General features: G+C 27.8%; 1 protein-coding gene across 2 annotated transcripts in view; it reads right to left on the bottom strand.

The window, feature by feature from the left end:
- Window positions 1–22,263, bottom strand: part of LOC126909408 (potassium voltage-gated channel protein eag) — a 66,493-nt gene that overhangs the window by 31,378 nt on the left and 12,852 nt on the right. For both annotated transcript variants that reach the window (XM_050691834.1, XM_050691840.1), the window contains exon 3: window positions 3,100–3,789. In XM_050691834.1, coding sequence (XP_050547791.1) covers window positions 3,100–3,178 — 79 coding nt within the window. In that variant the 5' untranslated portion in view covers window positions 3,179–3,789. The remainder of the gene's footprint in view (window positions 1–3,099; window positions 3,790–22,263) is intronic.

Raw genomic sequence — 22,263 nt, 5'->3', positions numbered from 1 at the left:
GACCTACATAGCAGCGATCAGTTGTGGTGGCATTTTGGGATTTGGTGGGTCTTTTTCCTCTTCCATCACCAAGTGCTTATTCACTTGTACTAGTTGGTAACTATAAGTGTTGCACACTCAAGCGAGTAATAAAAACATTTTTTCCGCTTTGTTTTTAAAACTACACGAGTTGTATGACATATGTTCTAGTGGAGTAAAGTTCTAATTTTTTTGGTTGACAATTCACAGTGTTTAAATGATTTTAAGTAACAAAAATATATCCCATAAACATAAATATCCCAATATTTCCTCACAATATTCTGCTACATTACTATACATGAAATAATGTTTTAAATCTCCATAAAAATTGATCTTTTTTTTAAGAAAGAAAATTATACATATATTTGTTTAATTTTTTCTTATCTTATGAACTGATATCATAAAGTATAATATGAAATAAGTGATGTTTGAGTAGTTACGGAAGCAAAATATGTTAAGATCTGATATGATTATGATTAATCAGCTTTCATAGAATATCATTAAACTAGAAGACATAATAAGTTAAAGTTGGGTTATAACATTAACTGTCACTGCCAAAAATGAAAGTAAATTGAGTAAACAAAATTAAGAATCGAAATTCACGTTTTATGTTACTTAAATAACATGAATAAACGTATTTCAAAAAAGTTATAATTTATATAATTTTTTTAACACTTTATAAACCAATGGTGGTCTACTCAAAAAGAGCACATTTTTTAACCTTTGATACTCAGAGATGGTTGTTCGTCACCGGAGAGAGAAATGGCAACTCCAATTACTCGCTAAGCAAAGTGATCGAGTTTCGAACCCGAAAATAAATATAATAAATATTTTCAAATGTTTCCATATGTTCACTTGATCCTTACCGTTTCGAACTCGTGCCATAGTTTACTCGGAGTGATAGTTACGGGTCAAAAGTTATAAATATACTGTCGGCCTGGTTTGTTTTCTGTTTCTTTTTATACCGGTAATCAGCTGATATTTGATAACGTCAATATGATTATTTTTTATCGCAGTTGATTACAGTTGATTTCTTGTTATGGATATAGTTTTTGCCTGTGTTTAGTTTTTGTTTTCAACATACTTAAATTGTTATTCTTTTCAGCACCAACAATTTCAAATATGTCGAATATTCTTTTTACAAATGTTTTGTTGTTTTCTTTATTATTGGGTGTTATTTTTTCTTGGTATGTAATAGGTAACCTAGTCTTGATAATTTATCTTCTCCGTCTGGACACGATAACAGGGCAATAACATGATATCTCATTGTAACAGAGATATATTATCAAAAAGATCTTAGAACCGAAATCATTTCAGTTTCTAGAACTGGTATCAACGTTATAATAACAAACAGAAAAAAAGCTAGGCCAGGTAACAGTATAGTTACAACTTGTAACTATAGTTACGAAGATGGACTCTGAAACGAGTCTGAAACTTCAATATTCAACTTAATACATGAATACATCTGAAAATATTTGAAATAATACAGTGATCCATGAAAACTTTAACACATAAATAAATACTCTAATTTGAACTAATTTTAAAATGATAATGAATAAATTATTAGATGTTTAATTCATATATATATATATATTAGTGCACAAATTTGAAAATAATAGGGATGAATAATTTATATTTAAAAAAAATAATTATTAAATATTGCCCTCAAAGAACTTTTCAACATTTAATGCTTTACCACGAATAATTAAAAACAATTGTTTTTGATTTTTTACAATAGAACATTTGTTTCTACTCGAGTAACAATTCAATGCGAATTAAACCAAGCTCAATAATTATCACGGAAAAATGATTTTGAAATCAAACATTTTACACGAATGAATGTGTGCAGCAATAAAAGTATTTTTTATTATTCATTATTTAATCAAAGTTATAAAAAACAAAAGAGTAATTTTATTTTCCCAGAAGTGTTGGACTGAAATATAATTAAAATACACGAATTTAAGTACTTGTTTAGTATAAACAAACTTTAATAGAGGGTTGAATGTAACTGTCGTGACATAAATACATTTTTTGTGTTAAGTTATTCAGAATGTATTAAAAATTAATGTCACAAACACAATCAACTTAAGAAGTGAATTGCTTTAGAGAAGTATTTTCAACAAAACAGATAATAGTTTATTGACTAATTCGTAGATTTTTCAAAACTCGACACAAAATGTAATTTTGTAAAATGTGTAAACGGCAATAATCACGACAATCAAATATTCTTATGAAAACTTTTCGTGAATACATTCAAATATTAACTCAGATAACTCCCATCACGTGTATTGGTATTTATTTACGAGTATACTTATTGTACCGTGGAAAATTGTGTGTCAGGTCATATTAATATTTTAGGTAGTTGTGGGCCACAACGTCCAAACTTTACATTGTTTGAGAAAACACTACGACGCAACGCGAATGTATTGTTCTCAGTCGAATATTTCACGGAAAATTATAATACAACAAAGTAGAGGGTTCATGCTCACTGCACTTCCCTCCTAGATTGTTCAAATGTTACTGCTCGTGGTTTAATTAAAATCACCCTCAAAAGCCAAGATTAAATGGTGCTCCGCGTGTTCATAATGAATTTTACATAATAACACTATTGTTCGTTTAAAAGACCAGTAAGATAACGATTACAGTTGATGGCGACGGGCACGACAACGTTTTTCCGAAAACGAAGTACTCGAGAAATCAATTCGTCGGCATCGCTTTAGTAATCAAAGTAAAACAAAACATTTTTAAACCGATCCCTTCGCGGGTACATAGGAATATTAACGTTTTTGTTACGCTCATGAATATTAAAATGAACGGCGTATTCTGATAACGTCCAGTCGACATTTAATAATTGGCTTTTACTTAGTTTAACTTATAAATTTATAGGTCAGCGAATAATAATATAATATCGCTCGGCAATGAACCCCGAGAAAATGTATTTTCTTCTAGAAAAAGCATTCACCCAAAAGTCGTCCACACGGTCGAAAAGAACTTTTGATTTGAATTACAACCGTCGCGATTCGCGCGTGATATCTTATGACAATAATAATTAACGAGAGTCTCGCGTGTAATACTACTTACGTTGTGAACTCGATCTTCTGATGATGTTCTCCAGAAACGTGTTTTGAGGGGCGACCAGACCTCGTCGGCCCCCTGGCATAATGGGCGCACCTTTGTTACCCAGTAGGAGGCCGTTAGCTTGCGTTTTTCGTCGATATTATTATCACTCCGGTCATAATAAAATTGATTTCTAAACACTTGTTGATTATTTACAATCACATCGCGGAGTGACCCGGACTACACATTATTTACAAAAAAATAAATTATAAAACAAAAACCAAACCGATTCAACCGTATGGAAACGTTTTTAAAAACATGACGGCACTTAATTCAATTATTGGCTTTCTGTGTGGGTGTGTAATATTGTCTAACTGCAGTTTTTGTCAGCCGCAATCCAAGTGCTCGCGTTTGTGTTTCTTCATAATCGACGAGTCCGGATGTCAAGTGGCAACACGGCACGGCTATGGGCAGCGCACACGTTCATCGGGTGCCTGTGACCCTGTTCGTTGACGACACCGGACGACGACGGAAGCGACGAACGGCGTTTCATCTTTTTCCCAACACCTGTAGGCAAACGTTCCAATAACCTCCGTCGATGGCACGTTGGTACATGTGACGGTTATGAAATCTGAGGCGATGCCGCCCGTCCGTTTTGGGTGTCAGCATCGAGTACGGCGATAATTATAACTTCTATCAGTTGCGCGTTCTGATCTGAAAAAATAAAAAAAAACAGCTGTCAAATGGCGTATTCTCGCGTCGGAGAAAAAATTATCATATTTATCCGGTAATTGTTAAAGGTAATACGAGCGTAACTCTAGGCAAATGAATATATTTATATATATTACACGAATTTCCAGTGGATTATAACAATTGTGACTAATAACTTAGTTATGATCAATGTAAATGTCCATCGCTTCAGGAAAATACACTTTAATCGTGATGCTAATTTTATTTATTTTTCACTCAATATTATATTTAAATAATATATTATCCATGCTTTAGTGATCGAAAATAAAAACTATAAATTTTGTGTTTTCAAATATCACAAACCGTTTTAATACAAAACGATTTGCAACTATAAGATGTTAATAATAAAAACATGTTGTTTTCTATTACTACTGTTTTTTAGAGTATTAGCTAAACGTGAATTTTTCCATTTGGTATTTTATTATTGTGATAAATATTAGCATCTAGTTAATCGGAGTCTTTTCAATACTGTTTGATTGTATCAATTTTATTTCATCATTGTAAGTCTTATTGCATTGTGGACCAAAAAAATTAAATAATAGCTATTGAACGCTTTTGTCGGTACCGTATTCGGTGTATTTTTTTAGATTATTTTCATGTTAAAAAAGGAATGTAAGAAAACAATCTTTTACATTCAAAAGATTGTAATAAGTTCTTACGAAAGAAAATAAAATTAAAGCTACATTTATTTTGAACACTATTTAAAAAAAAAAAAGAACAATGCCAATACTGATATTATTTAAAAATTTCAGTCTTTTGAAAATCAATGACGTAAGTTTGAATAAACATAATTATTTTATTTTGAAAAATCTGAATAATTTTAAGTAGATAATTACTAACGATTTTAGCTTTCTTCTCAAATATCGCTGGCTGTGAATATTTCAAGGAACAGCCTACAAACACGTAGGCAATTTTTTATTTAAGGGAGGGCTCGGAATCCCATTATATCCTTCCTGAATACGTGCCTAAAAAAGTAAACTCTGACGAATTTTCTTGAAATTTTATATTTTTTACCTTCTTTTTCATGTTGTTACTGTTTTTCGTGTTTTAAATCAATTTCTATAATTGTCAATAGTTATAAAAAGTGTACTGCTAATGATCAGAAGAAAAGGGATAAATGTATCCTCATTTTTTCAATAAATAATGATTCTTTCATAAAAATGTACAAATTTTATTTATTTTTGAGCACCTTTCGTTCATAACTTTCGAATGTTATGAAATGTTAATGTTAATTGACTATGGAAAGTATAAAGCATCAATAAACTCTACACCACTCCTCGCCTTTTCAAAACATATAATTGTTAATATTATATACTACAAAACTAATTATCTAACAGACAACATTTTATGTAATCCGTTTCACATTTAATAGTAAAATAATAATAATTGTTTCTTATTTAAATTTTGAAAATTACCCCTAACATCTATCCTTAGAAATAATTTTTATCTAATTAATTTAATATTAACTATGGCACGAAAAATAAATACATTTTTAGTTTGTAGATTTTTATAAAAAATCTTTATTTCTATTATTAATTTTGTATAAATAGAAAAAAATTTAAATTAATCACAAGTTTTTAGATTATAGTGTGAATCTAAATTTGGATGAGGTCCAATATCTGCTGTGATTTAATTTCTGGATATTCATTAAATCGATTCCAACTTATAAGAATATCAGAGGCGAAAAATGTGTACAACACTGGCGAGTAAATATTTCGCTCCAAAATATGAAAGTTATAAGCAAATACTATCAAATATTGTGACAGTTTTTTCATTGACCAGTTTAAAGGTTCACTCTCCCTAAACTTTTCCATGTAAAGAAACTGACAAATTTAAATATTTCTAAATACACTAATATAACTGAAATTTGTTAAAAAAAAACCCGTTATACTAAATAATATACCATTACTATCAAAATCTTTATATCTTTATTTTGTATTTTTTTCAAATTATTAGTTATTTTTTTCCCAGTGTTATCGAATAATCTTTGTAGTTTATGCTTGACCAATAAAAATAAAATTAACATTTACTACTATTAAAATTTGAATTTTATGTAACAATTGTAACAAACAAGATTTCAGTATACGTTTTGACAGTCTCATAGAAACGATACACAAGTGTTGCAAACAAAATTGCTTTTATTCACCATATGCAATATGAAATGTTTTATTATTTTCATTACTTATTTGAATCTATATTCAAACATCCTTCATTTACTTAGATGCTTTTATCATAATACCCTAAAGCTATTTACACACTTTTCAGAAATGTAAATGGAGATTATTCGTCCGGCAATTCAATCACAATGTAAAAATCCCCGCAGGGAATTTTTTTAAATTAAAATTTCTAATAATATTCCACTGAATCGCTTTTAACGATAACGTGTAAAAATATATCGCCGAATTTTCCTTTAACAAAGCCTTCAAGCTTTAATGTACTGTTTTTATAAATAAATTTAATTCATACAAGCGTTATAATAATAAATCAAAATATTTTTCACTACAAAACAATATTCAGCCATTTTCTTCAATTCCATTTGAATGACGTTTAAAGTATATCTGTCATATCAATATTTATATATTGTATACATTTGCACTTGTTTATTATTTATTTTACTACTTATAATTTTGGAAATAAGACAACTTATTCCCCTTTTACATGCAACCGCCAAATATCAATTTGTTCTAGTGTTCACTATGCAAAGTTACCACTACACAAAGATGATTCATTAACTATTAAATTAAACAAAAAATGATTTTTTTAAAATTTTTTTAGTTCGCCAATTTATGAATTCATCAATCATCAAGTATTTTTTATGTTAATCCCTTATGAGGAAGTCAACTTAGTTTTTTTCAAATAGCGACGCTAATAATTAACCAGTTTATTTCATAAATAATAATCAAATTTAAAAAAAAGTCTGATCGATAACAATTTTTAAACAAATATTCCGTTAGTTATTTACATTTTTAAACTTGGGCGGGAGGAAAAGTGCGAAAAAATATCTCGTGGTAGTAAAAATAGTCGTTGTTTTGTTCTTCTGAAAAATTACTAAATTGATCAATGAGCTTATAGAAAATAACCACGGATGTATATTTATTATAATATTTAAATCAATCTTTTTTATTATTTAAAGTTAAAATTATATTTTTTTTTTGAAATCATTAAAATTATAATTTTTTTCTTTAATACTCACTTTCATTTTTTTCAAAATTCAATTTGTCAAATATTTTAAAACAAAAATAATTATACTAAAAACGTACAAAATGATCGTTCTTTCCTTAAGTTTTTTTTTTTGTATCTTTCATGCAAACTCCTTTCGTTTGTCCAGAGGCCACTAGAAGTTCTTTAAATAAGATTAATATGGAGAATAAAATCTACTACCAAGTTTTCTCTGTTCATGAAAACCATTGGCAATATATTTATTATTAGATATACGTGATGTATTGGTTCGCCTTATACACATACTATGCACCAAACCGAATCCTATCATTGTAGTTGTTATCACTATTTATATATTTCATAATTTGATTCTTAGATAAAACAATGTTATTTAGAACGTAGTATTAAACAATTAAGAATATTTATTCAAGTATTCGCCTATTATTGCTGTACTATCGTTGTCATTTTTAATGTACCTACTGATTTTTAAGATATTTATAAAAACTATTTTTAGGAATATCATAAAATAATTGGACATTTTTCAAACATCAGCATGTTAAACTACAGGTGCAAATACACAATTTATAGATCATCCTGTTAAGTTGACAATCCGAAAAATGGTCTGTATTTTTATATTAGTTTTCTCGAATAAAGAAAATTACACTCAACAAAATTTTGATTTTAACAACCCTTGGCACTTAACTACTTTTATGTTTTACTCAAACTATATGTCAACTTAAAAACAATAAAAATGATTTATATTTTTACAGTTATATTCATTAAGTGTGGCAGTATTTTAAGGTTACATTGGTTCACTATACATCAACATTTTGAAACTTTCCAAATACCATGTTGAAATATCGAAAATTAATGCAATGTATTTATGTTATCACATGAATAATAATTACCCAAAAGGGTACTTTGCATCAGACCCCGTTTGGGATATACATTTATGTAAAACGCAATATTGATTGTGATTAACGATCACTAACCATCACTATGATATCCAATCAATCTTTCTACTTAACTATGACCTATTTCAGCCAGATGAGATTGGGATTGTCCGGAATCGCCACTACAGAATATCCTACCGAGTCTCTTCCGTAACTTACCGTATAACCCAAACACATACTCCGTTGATGGAGACAACTCTTTTGGGGATGTGACCAACGACCACGCGAGACAAGTGTGCACAACGTGTGGGAAGTTAAAGGCGTCCGGCGGTCCGTTCGCTAGGCGACGCGACGCTAGGGCGCCAATAGCGATCGAAGCCACAGAAGTGCGTGGAAGTGGCTGACCCTCTAGCGAAATGGCGCCGTAACCACTAGACTTCTTTTTCAGCTTTCGGATTTCAAAATAGGATTCACAAGGATTAAATTTAGGAATTTCCATTTCAGTGACGATTGATAAGTACATTTTCACAAGTATCTTCTGCTTAACTTAAAACGGTCCCTGGTACATGTTCTATACTTAAATGGTACCTAACATTTTCACTAATTATTCATTATAAATATTCGAGTCTCAAATATTTACAATAAACTTCTCAAACTTCTCAAGATACTCAAACTAATTTCAATTTTTCTATCCCAATGTGTTATTATATTTATTAAAATCAATTATCAATCATTGACAAATGAGTGACAGACTAGTCATGTCTTTAATACTAAAATTATGCATTAAATAGATTCAATTTTTTTCGAGGTATTTTTTATTTTTTTGAAGAGATATCTTCAAAGACGTAAAACATATTTTTAAATTTATATCATACAAAATAAATGACTTTTATACTCCAGAACATGTACAATTTATCATTAGTTCCACTTACTAAATTATGGGGCGGATATGAGTGTCATAACCTTCCATGACAATTGTATGGTGAAAATACAATTTTTTTCGTTTAAAAGGGAAAACGAAATATTTTCTTATGTATATCCTTCCCAACAAAATCCTAATTACGACATTGAATGTTCCATAGTTACAAAAAAAAAAAAAAACATTAAGTGCATGCATTAAAAAAATATAAAACTGCTGTGTAGGAATAAAACATTTAAACTGTTCAAAATAAGCAAACACTAAATTCGTCTTAAATTTAACTACAATTTTTTAATTTAATTTAAGAACTTAATATATAAAAAAAACTATTCATATCGTAATAGTTTAAGAATAAATATTTACAAAATAATTATAAATATTTTTAAATAATCCTTTTAAAGTAGAAAACATGTTTTCATTTAATTTACAAAGTAATTATAAAGTAATTTATAAGTACACAATAAAAATTTATTTAATACAAAATACAAATTTGATACTCAAAGTATATTTACTTTACTAATAATACTTAACAAAATGAAGTTAATTACTGCATTAAGTACCATACAACATTATTATAAATTATAAAACTTCATGCATAGAAAATTTATGTTTAATACATATATTACTTTTTAAAGCATTTGCGCGGAAAATATATTGAACAAATACCCTTGTTTTACTTGTGGTAAGGTTTTTCCAGGTTATAAGCCTACGAGAATAGTTAAAACTTTAAACTATAAGCTGATCTATACAGGATTTTGAGTCTGAGGATAAAAATATAACACTCGCACCAGACCCATATTTGTAGATTTAGCAATCTTACGACTTTAACGTGGTTTAAAGCTTCCCAACACCATTTATATTTCTAACCATGTCATCAATTTAATACCACATTGCTATCCAAATATGCATCATATATATGTTTAGGAATAATAATAAAAACCCACAATAATAAAGTAGTTAATACATTTCAACACTCTTATGACTATGGATTTTCAACCAGTAAAATGTTTGCTGTACACTTTGATGAATGATGTTCAAGCTATTAACAATAATCATTAATGTTACTGTAGCTGTAATTTTTTCAATTTGACTATATTGAAATCATTTCAATATGAACAGATTGAAAAAATTAATTGTGTTTAACATAGTTTTAAGTAAATGTTAACAAGTACTAAAATAGATTCTGCCTAATTAATATTTTCATGCGAATAAACTACATCGGTAGAATGAAACTAATCTCCTTACCCTTTTCAAGAATAGTTATCCTGACGAATAGCATTTGCAGAAAGCACACTAGTGGGCGTTATAATGTGATTTAAAATAATGTATTATTCATTTCCCGTGTACCTATTCATGTTTTTGTATTATCCTCCATTTAATACAAAGATATAACGTAGTGAACTACATTTATACGAAATTCGAATCAAAGTCCTGTAAACTACCGACATTCAGTTTTCCATTAGAATGGTAAGATTTTGACAAAGTTCTACGTCATACTAGTTATTTTAACGTTTGGCTCCAGTCAAAAGAGAGTGTATATATATATTTAATATATATATACACTAAATTATTAATATATATATATATATATTAATAATTTGACAAAAATCGTGGTTCATCGATCACTTTTTGCCTGTAGGTAGTTATACTAAATAATACCAAGTAAAATGTAAAAAAACTAGACATTAATCTATTCAATGTCCAAACATCATGTTTAATTGGATTATAAACAGGAGACACGTCAAAAAATCTAATATCAAAGAAACATTGAAATATATAGAAACTATGTTTTATTAAAAATGTTTCATTGTTTAAACAATCCTGAAACCTAAACATCGTACAAATAATGTAATTTTTATTTCGCTATAAGCGCTTTCATATATTAAAAATTTAAATAAATATTTTTCCTAAGTAACCTTTTAAAGTATAGAATAACTGATTCCAAATTCACATGAGAAAATATTACACTCCTTTTAAATTCTTTATCGCCCTTGTCAAAATGGAAAACGTGCAACGAGATAGTTGTGAAAATAAACGGAAGTATAGACTTGTCAATATTTTATTATTCTGAGTTCGGTCAGCCGCTTAATTTTACGTCGGATAAAGAAAATATACGGTAAGTTCTGTCACAATACATTTTACAAATGATGGCAAACATTTCTAACAAATACACATTTTTTATTTCAATATTGTAAAAAAAATATTTTAAAAATAAAATTTATCATGCATATCATTTAGCTTGATACTTTGTAAGTAAATAGACATTGTCGTATAAAAAAAACCTCATATCAAAGCAAGTTTAATCCGATCGCAATTAAATTAGTGGTTACTTAATAAGATATATTGGATCAATATTAATTGACTACTATTTTTGAAAATTAACAACGTTTGTTAGCGATACTCATCGATTAAGACGTATAAAATTACTTTTGTAAAAGGAAATACGAGATACCATCAAACGTGGTGTTCCAAACTAAAATATTTATGTCGGCAATATTCTTTAGTGTATTCGCTTACAAAAGAAAATCGATAGCGTTTTGTTATTTTCACGTGACCACTAAGTTGAATGAAATATAGACCTCTCTGCGATTAAGCATTTTGATTTAATGTAATGTTTTTCCCATGTAAAGATGTCAAATTCGGCTGACATCGGAAGCTTTCAGCGGCGAACAATAAAACCCATACGACTGTAATAGCATTACAAAAAAAAAAAACGAGAGACATAAAAGAAAAAACAGAATGTCTGTCGCAATGCGAGTCCAACATTTCGTAATAGTCTTCAGACTTCCAAAGACGAAGAAAATTACACATGTACACAACGTTAGAACGTGTCTGAGGTTTGAACGGAAACTACAATCCGCACCCTTACCGGTCTACTGCCGTTTTTCGCCGTGATGAATCGCACACGCTGACCTATATAAGTGTAATAACCGCACGGTTGTCTTCCCTGAGGGATGTGAACTACACATTTACCAGTATCGCTGCCGCCAAAAATACATTTTATGTTGCATCTCTGGGTAATCATGATGAAAAATAATTCTTTTCTGCATCACTGGCCATTGTAGAGAGGAAAATAAAATTCCAGACGTCTCGCAATATGTTCGATCTGAGACTAGAGGTCATATATGGTTGATAACAATACTGCTAAAAGGGTGAAAATCGACAGCGGTAGAGGCTTTCTACTATATTTTATGTTATCAATAGATATTCCATTAAATTTACTGAGTGACACGTTTTAAATACAATACAATTCCATCTCGTGCTGTGTACAATGTACACGCGAAATTTTCCATTTAGCTATTCAAAACCATTTGTTACTCTACATTGGCCTAACCTCAATAGTTAGGAATATTCATTGCCTTTGCTAACTAAACATTAGTTTACAAGTTTTTAAATTCTCGAGAGAAAAAAAAATCAAGATTTTTTATTTTTATCCTGTAGAAATAAATTAAACCAAGTAAAACGGAATTAATTAATTATGTATTGAATTAAAAATTTTTTATTCTAAAAATGTATCCCTTATGCAATAATATCTATTGTTGTCATATAGTTTTTTAAAAGCTTAATATTTGTAATAAAGTTGTTGAAACTTCTCGATGGTAATTTTTTTATCCTGCGACATTTTTCAAAATGTTAACGCAAGAAGAGTGTTTTCTACTCTGAAAAAGTTTTGTGATTAAATAAACATTCTACTGAAGTTGTTTACAATACTTATCAAATAATATTTATTTATAAATTATAATTTTAGCATACATATAATAAAAATGAATTATGGCAATAATTAGTAACAAACATAATATATTTGTCACTATTGATAGGCATATTGTAACTATGAATGATTGTAACTAATTTGTACAAGAAAATGATTTACTCAGGCAAATATATAACTATATTTTTGTAAGCGTGATATATTCAAAAAGTATTTTATTTAAGAATTATACAAGTTATAACAAAATACTAAAAATTATGATTTAATTTCTTATTTACTTAATAGTTGTATTAAATATGAACAAAATTCATATATCTCACTTGTTGTCTAACTAGCTTACTGAATTCAAAACAATATCAACTGAAATTTGCAAAATATAATAATAAAAAAGTAAAATTTCAATGAAGTTTATCGATAGTTCGTTCTAATTTCTATCCGGGTAGCCTTTCTAAAAATACTACGTTTTATAATTATTAAATTAAAAGTGTTAACATATTTTTCTCAGACTGTAAGTACTTAGAAATACTCTAAAGGAAACTAATATGACAAATTCCAAACACGATATCAATTAGTTTTAACAATACCATCCAATAATTACTGTAAAGATGATTATCTAATATTTAAAAGAATAATGATACTTAATAACTTTTTTATAGAAAAATTAACAGGCATAATTTGATGTTTGCGAAGTAAATAACTACTGTTCAAAATAAAAGATCATGTTATTAATACCTATAGGATTAATAATCCCGATTGCTAAGTCATACACTTCACTAAGTAAATATTATTTCTTAGTGTCTATAGAGTCTAAGTATTAAATTTCTCATCTAGGTATACCACACGTACTATCAAAAAACGTTTCCCAGATAAATTCTCGTCATAGCGATTAAATCAGCATTCTCCCACAAAACATTTTTATCGCTAAAAATAAATTTTTAACATTTGTGGATACTTGAAAAAGTTAATTTGACTGTTGTACGGGTACACCTTTTACCGGGTCAACCGTTTGTCGGATGGTAGTATCGACCATTTTTTTTCTCAGCAAAAACCAGTGTAATTTACTTACCTACGCACACTGACACACAAATAAAACCTTTTTACCAAACGTCAGGTTTTTTATGCATGTCGAATGAACGAACCTTCCCCGCGTGCATGTTTTTCCTGTTACTATAATACAACGTTATTTATGTCCTAATATCATGGTAAAAGTGGCAAAGTAAAATAAAACAAAAACACCAAGTCTGCAACCTTCAGTAAAGTTAATTTCATTTATTTCGTACCTAGTATTATTTTTTATGTCGGATAATTTCAAGATAAATAAACTACCGTTTGAAATATAAATATTTCCCAATATAAATTTAACTGTCTGAAGTATCTACAAAATTGAATAGGTGAGTAATGTTATTATTTCTTAAATTTTCTTATTTTATATTTGTTTTTCATTTTCTCTATGTTAACGAATACATTTCAATTATTATAATCAGTTATTAAGTTAAATATTTCAATACTGCTGACACACGCCAATTGTTCAATGTTGTTATTAATTTAAAGAAGGTAAAGCGAGAATTTCTCGAAGTTACTGTTCACCAATCATAATTAATTAATTTGCATTATCATTTATGCATCTGTATTATATAACCATGTCAACATAAAATAATAATAAAAAAAACAATTAAAGCTTAAACAAAATTTAAAATGAAATTTTGAATATTTTATTGGTGAGCTAAAAAAATGCAGGAATATTCACTAATATATTTATTTTAAAAATTATTTTATGTAAAGATTTCTAATTTGCTTTTATAAAAGAAAAATATATTTCAATCCTTTCATTTGCACATGAATTCAGCTTAATTTGCATTATATTTATAGTACGATAAAAAACAAAGTATTAATTTGCACTATGAATGAATACAACAGTATAAATCAGTAGAGACATTTAAACATGAAATTGCATTAAGAAATATTAAACGGAGTGAACTACATCAAAAACCACACGATTTCCCTTAAAACAACAATTGTATTTTTCAGTTACATACAATTTTTGATTTATTCGCTATAATATTAATAATATTAATTTTGTTTCATATCTTATGCGTTATAAGGGTATCTATATTTTGTTTTTTAATAGAATCATATATTTTTAAAAAACTTTATTCGCTTAATTGGTATAATAATAATGTTTCGATTCATTGAGTATAGTTAGCATGAATAAATATACTGGTAGCAAATAACAATGTTCATGATTGCTAAAAAAATACTTCTATCAATTTATCAAATTAAAAATATATTTTCCTATTTTAAAAATAAAGTTGGTACCCCTATAACGTATGATAGATGAATAAAATAATACTTAATAATAAATCAATTAAAAATTACATATAACTGAAAAAAAAAAAATCTCAAAATTGATTGAAAATTCTACATAGTTTTTATATAATAAATAATAATTCTCGAGTTTAATGAAATATTATAAATTAATTAATGGTGAGAAATAAATAAGTATAAAAGACGTTTGTACGTATTATTACTTTTAGAATTTACTTTAAAAATAAAAATGCAAAATTTCTTTATTGGTATAAACATTTTAATTAAACAAAGTTCATTTTTTTTCCATCTCTGTAAAAATTTAAGTGAATTGCATTTCATCCGGTAAATGAAAATAGCTTTTTACTTTATACCATAAATGAGTTACATGGTGAAAACTCTACGTAAAAAATTAATTATTTTTTATTTTGCACATATACTTCATGAGCATACAAAATAACATTTGAATAATTTATATGCTTAATTTTGTTATGCTATTTAACAAAAAATAATAGGTAGTCTACAATGTATTTGATGTTTTAATTATGGTTAAAAGATGAAAAACCTTTCACGGTATATTTGTTGAAATGCTTAAACTCAAAAATTTGAAATAATATTGTCACTCACGTATACAAATTACTATGGATGTTGTTAATGTTAATTTGTCTAACCAATGAAAATGACCTCGGGGTAATTATACGAATTAAGTATCACTAAAAGAAAATATTTAATAGATTGACTAGGCTCTCATCTATTTTGATTTTTAAACCAACGATGAACTGATAATTAACGATTGATTAATAAATATTTTATTATATCAACTATTTATTGCCCATTTGAAAATTCACAAGCTGAATGATTTTTCCAATACACTTTCCCAGTTTTCTTAGATTTCATAGAAGTTATGGATAGAATTACAGGTAAAATTTAAATAATATATTCGACTATATACCGTTCTAAAAATATCGTATAACTATCAAATCTAAGTACTTTATAACCAGTCCAAAAGAGTATTTAGTTATTTACAAGACCACAAACGTGTGCACATCCTCACTTGGAGTATATCGTTGGTTCAGTAAAAATGTGGTTACGAACATTATATTGGCTCGACTGTTTTGATTCGTGGTGGTAGTTGGTGAAACGTTCTCAGCTGAAAATCCCTAAAGAAATTATTTTATCCAGCGCATGTAAACATTTTATAAAAGACTATACAACAACCACAACACATGTAAACTCGCTCACATTTTTATATTGACGAATCCTATTAATAGAGGAGATGGTAGTGGGTATACAAGAGATTTTATTGACATGCGTTTGGCACGGCATACCAAAGTAGCTTTAGCAACAGCAATAACTGTAGACTTTTAGTAGCGATCAATATGGCGTTTAAAAAATATACCTGATGGTTGCCAAATGTTAAACGTTGGGAGTATTTTAGTACAGCGATATTGTTATACAGATTTACGGTCGTTCACTTGAACGATAATTATGCAAGTAATTATGTAACTCGAAAATTGGCAATCGCATATTGTTTTGGCCAATGCGTGTATTCTTTTTTTCGACAATTATGGAACAATTTTTCGGGTCGCCTCGTGCTAAATTAACATTAAATTAATCCAAGTTCTACGCTAAAGGTCACGTAAATGACAAAATGAGCTTATGATTTAAACCGCTTAAGTGTATTTTCCACTGTAACAGCCAAACCTTTACGTTTCTCTTTATCGTGTACGGTTGTCTGCTATTTAATGAGAGTAAGCACTCGCTTATAGGTTAGCTCATCCACACGCGAATATTATCACCACAAAACTAACTAACGACAGTCGCATTGTTTTATCACGTCATGTGTATCACTGTCATTAACCATCGCGTGTACTTTTTAAACGAAACATTTTGTTTTGACATGATTTTAAAGCGGACTGCAGATATCTTTATAAGACTTGAGCGCGTTTGTTTTGAATGTTTATTACATCACACAAGATCCCATAGCATTAGCACTCGGACAAAATGTGTTATTGTTTCATTCTCGTGTATTTACTCTTTACGACGGTTTCATTTTTAATTTATTACGGCTTAAAAGTATATTATCGAAAAATAGCCGATTGATTGATTTTCTTATGGCGTTTATTTGTAATTAAAACTAACTTGGTAAGAAATCGTTAAACTAATTTGGAGTTGAGCAAATGAATTACACATCACTTGTTTGTTTAATCCCTCCAGGATTATCTCAATGGAATAATTAGTACGAATTTCTTCTTTGTAAGAAAAAAAAATTATAAAGTTTCTCGTAAAACTATTTTATTATTTAACAACTCAAACATGAATGTCGGCTGTCATTAACACAATCATGTTATAATGGTTCGTCTAGATAACCGATGCAGGAAATTCCTCAACACAATAAAGTGAATGAGAACAATCACGTCGCAAATAATAGTTATTAATAATTTCTCTAAAACTTTAGCTAGATTACATGAGATATGCCGTGCTTGTTATACAAAATAACTCTAAAATATAATTTCCTGCGCTTTCTCCCCTAAAAACTGCATAATTTTTATTTGCATACTATTAAAAAAAGTAAAATAAAGATTTGTTTTCTGTATAAAAAAGAAGATTTAATCCGAGTAGACTTAATCCTATATATATATATTTTATTTTTATACAAATGAAACGGTGAAACTAATTTACAATTGTTCAATGCACATTTTCTCTAGAGATTTTTTATTACCAAGTTGGGATTTTTAATTAAAGTAAATATTTAAAAACACACACAAATCTTAAAATTTAGAGGTAAACCCTAAGACATCATTAGTATTTCACTAACGATAAATATACAACATTATCAAAAATCACGGACGGCGTTCGTGAAAACTATTTTTAATTTAAAATACGTGTCATTCTTGAAACAATATTTTAATGATTCAATAAAATATATTTTCTATGTAACGTCAAATTCATTTCTATTTTTTAGAACTCAATTGCTATACAAAACCTACACATTTATTTTTTAACGTCTAAACAAGAAAGTATCTACAACTTTTCTTCCGTTTTATACAGTGTATTCAAAAACTAATGTATGAACTTTGGTGTTTTATAAGTTACATTAGCTGTGCAGTTACTTAAAGTTAAATTCTCTGCGGGTATACCGCCCATAGCTATAATATTATATTGTAAACTTTTTTTTATCTGCAGGAAGATAAATTTAATGATGGAATTTAATTAAAACTACACCGCATAATTTTATTTTTGTATCAAACATGAAAATGCCATAATAAATAAACATTGATTAATAGAAGAATTTAAAATACAGATTACCAGTCAATTGTGCAATATCACAATTGACTGATAATCTATAATTTTAATTTGAAGTTAAATATCTAACTCGAATAAAAAAAAAAAATTAATTTAGCTGTGTGTACAGTTCGTACTGGTGAATACTTATAATGCATACTCCATTCGCACAATATACCCACTCTGTATATTTTCTAAAATTGTTATTGACCCATTAAATATTTTTGAGAAAAAATGCTCTAAAAACAGCTATTTTGAAATTTTGAAAAAAAAAGGAAAAACTTTTTTTATCAAAAACCAATAACAAAAAATATTATTTTAACGTAGTCTAAAAATAGCATAAATTATTAAAAAAATATTCAAAATATTTAGTAGATTTATTTATGTATTTCAGAACATCCTGGACCACATTGTGTATTAATGTTATTTTAATTATTAAAATATTTGGTGTTACGCCAAAAAATGTCTAATTAAACTAATAAATGCTACCACATGTCATAAAATATTTCAAAGGACTGCTACATAATGACAATTCAATAATCTGCACTGTAAGAAATTATCCGAAAATTCTCATACGTCAGTTTGATATTTTTCATACAATGAGTGGTGTAATTTTGACATAAAGTATCAAAAATCGTACACAAATATGACATTTTTATTACTATTTATCAACACTCTCCTTAACATTGTACGCGTTAAAAAATCCCAATATGTAGAGAGTGTTCAAAAAGTAAGGAGACAGGTCAATTGTTGCAAACAATGAGATCCTTTTGTTGAACACTCTATTTATGTGAAAATTAAGGCAATTTTTTTAAGAGCATGAACAAAGAATCGAAAATACCGTAAAATTGATGTTTAAAATGCCTAAATGAAAAATAATGTACAGAGTTGTTGTGTTAAATACAAGTCTGTTCAGTAAAGAAAAGTAATATTACTTTTTCGTAAAAATTGATTTTTTTTATTTAAATAGAAGGCGTATTTTTTTCTAATCCATACTATTACGGACGACTGAATTTAGAGTTTTGAATGAAAGAAGAGTAATAAGCTAAATTAGATTTTGGTTTCAGTCCAGACCCGCAGGCCAAGATTATTTGATCACACCGCATTAATTAACCGTTATATTTTCTGGGTTTCAATAGCGTAATAAAATGTAACATAATCACGAGAATATTTATTACTCTGAAATAGGTGCTGGGGGGACATATCAGCATTTCCCATTGTACTCTTATTGACTAACGATAACTAATAAACGACCCATTTCCTAACCTATCCTGTTGGCACACGACACACACTGGCTTAAATTACGCGTGGTGTATTTGTATGCTGTTGAAGTCAGGTAATCGTATTGATCGAGTAAATTAAACCCATGCGGAAGAAGTGTTTAATTTAACCCGAGTTTATTTACCTACGTTCAGCGATCCAGTTGTGTATATTATTTACCTTTTTCTCCTGTTGACTTAATTTTAACAAATATAAAAAAATTCATTTATTAACTAGCTTTCTTCATATTTCCTTTTTCGTGTTTACTTAAAAATAAAAACCAAAAACCTACTTCATATTCATACAGCTACTTCATATACTAACATCGTAACCAGTATGTAATAACTCAAAAGTAGCGACGACAAAATATACTTATTTCTTGGATTATTCGGTGCAGATTATAACTAGAGAATATGTTAAAAAAAAATTTCAAGATTTATGGAAAAAACATTAAATTATTTATACTTATTAGAACTTAATGGTTTGCTAAAGAATATTTCATCAAACTTGAAAATTACTTTAAGTATTGGATAGTTAGTGACACATTTTGTGATAAAAACAAATAATTTTTTTTTTAATTATTTTAAAATAATAACTTTTTACTAGGTTCATAATCCAACTAGTCCAAACAAATATTAACAAAAAAAACATATTCTTTGATTCTGAGATTTGGCAATTAAGTCCCTATACACAAATAAAGCATTAGTGAATATTTAATAAAAAAATTGTAAGTCAAAAAACTTTTATAAAAATACATTTTATTAAAGTTGACCACTTTTAAGTTTAATTTATAAATCGTTTATTACATTAAGTCATAAAATTAAATAATTGGTTAATTATCAAAGTAGACCAAGTCTCCAATTTCTTTTGTTCAAGTTATCTGACGCTTCAAAGATAAATTTAGAAATGACCAATTTTATATTTCAATGTATACTTATGACCCACTTTATGGTAATAAAAACATTTTTATTAGCGAATATTCTCGTCTTTTGATAATCATCAATTTGTACCTTTATAAAGATACAGAATTTCACTTTTATTAGAACTCCAATTTTCATTTTTATAAAAACACAAATTTGCATTACTATTGAAATACAAACTACACTTTTATAGAGATACATATTTTCACTTTTAAAATTAGTTAAAAGTAAAATAATGTACAGAAAATGTTCTAAAAAGATTATTACGATAATTTAACATCACTGTTCAATTGTATGCTTAACTAGTAATGGTATTTCCAAGGAAATATTTCAACTATATTTTGGAGATAAGAACAAAAAGTTACATATTAAAAATCAGTTTTTTTGATTTTCTTTCTAAATTAATGAACAAAAAGCATTTATAAATTTTGTTAAATTATCCCGAACACACCATCAGCCATTATAAATGTATATTAATTGATTCGAAAAATATGTTATGCCTCTTACCTAGGTTATAGTTTGTGGGCATTAGGGGGGTTTATCTCCCACATAATTTATAAATGTTTATAATTACGAGCCTTAATAATTATGACTTTAATGTATATTTTTAAACAACATTTGAATTACCCCCACATCAAGTCGTCATTGATTTTGTCATTACTTTTCAATACAAATTATTGATATATCAATTCGCGTTTGCTTAAAATATAGTAGCCATTGACAGTTTTATGTATCGCAACGTCAAGCCGTACAAATAAAAATCGACGTCCCCTCGTTTCACTTGTGTTTGTTTTGGTCAGCTGTCAGAGGGCTAAACGCGTGCAACCACCGATAACACTCACAGTGTTTTATAGAATTCACTTTGGTCAGGCATTATGTTTGAAAAAAAAACTAAATTTATTTTAAAATAAACGATGATCATTTTTTCAGATAGATTATGACATAACATCATAACTTAATAACTATTGTAAATTGATAAGTATCCATATTTAATAACATTTTTATCTGATTTCTCTAACAAAATTGAACCCTTAGATTATTCTGACATGATACATGAATTCTTCAATACAAAACTATCTTTATCGTTGTAAACGTGATTTCATTATTAAGATCGAAAATACAATTAACGTTATCAGTGCCTAATTTGCCCTAAGCAATATTTACATTTTCAATTTGAGTTTATTGGATGATTTTTAAAACAACAAAATGAACAAATCTCTATATTTAGTATTTCTTCTCAGATAGAGCAAATGTACTAGTACAAATCTTTCAAAGAAAAACTATTCTACGTGTGTTGAAAATAAATTAGACAGATACTACATATAGAAAATTAGACAGATACTATTTCATTTTTACACAAACTGACATTTTATTACAATGTTTTTTATTACTCGTATTTTCTTTGCTTGTAGATACCAATGCTAAATTTCAAAAAAAATTTTTAAGTGATTTTTTCTATGAAAATCACTAAGGAGAGGTGGGATAAGCGTCTACTCTATTTTTTACTTTAATGGTGAATACAAATTCATGTGCTATTCTTATATAGTTATTATATATAACATAACATTTATCAGAGTACCTACATCTATACTAAAAAGTTCAAATAAATGAAAATGCATCTTTTCAGTGTTAAAGAAATGAGAGTAACACTTCTTCCGATAAAGGGAATAGTGCAATTTTAAAAAATTATACAATGTTATTCAATACTTTTTTATTATTTAAGTAAATATGAAATAATTCATTTGACATACAAATAAAATAAATTACATAATTTATTTAAGAGTTATGGATATTTTTTATCGTCAATATCACTTATTCAGGTTTCATGTTTAATTTATTCATTGGCATTTTTATTGGTTGATCATTAGACAAAAATAAACGATGAATTCTCAAATAATCCAAATTATAATATTCTTAATTAATAAGATCTACATAATCGGTATCACACTTACACCAGTACACAAATGTGAGAAATTTGAAACCGCTTTA

This window comes from Daktulosphaira vitifoliae, unplaced genomic scaffold (assembly GCF_025091365.1).
Source record: "Daktulosphaira vitifoliae isolate Bord-2020 unplaced genomic scaffold, ASM2509136v1 Scaffold_1, whole genome shotgun sequence".
Lineage (NCBI taxonomy): Eukaryota > Metazoa > Arthropoda > Insecta > Hemiptera > Phylloxeridae > Daktulosphaira > Daktulosphaira vitifoliae.
Note: the sequence above shows the minus strand (reverse complement) of the source record. Positions and strands in the feature narration are given on the sequence as shown.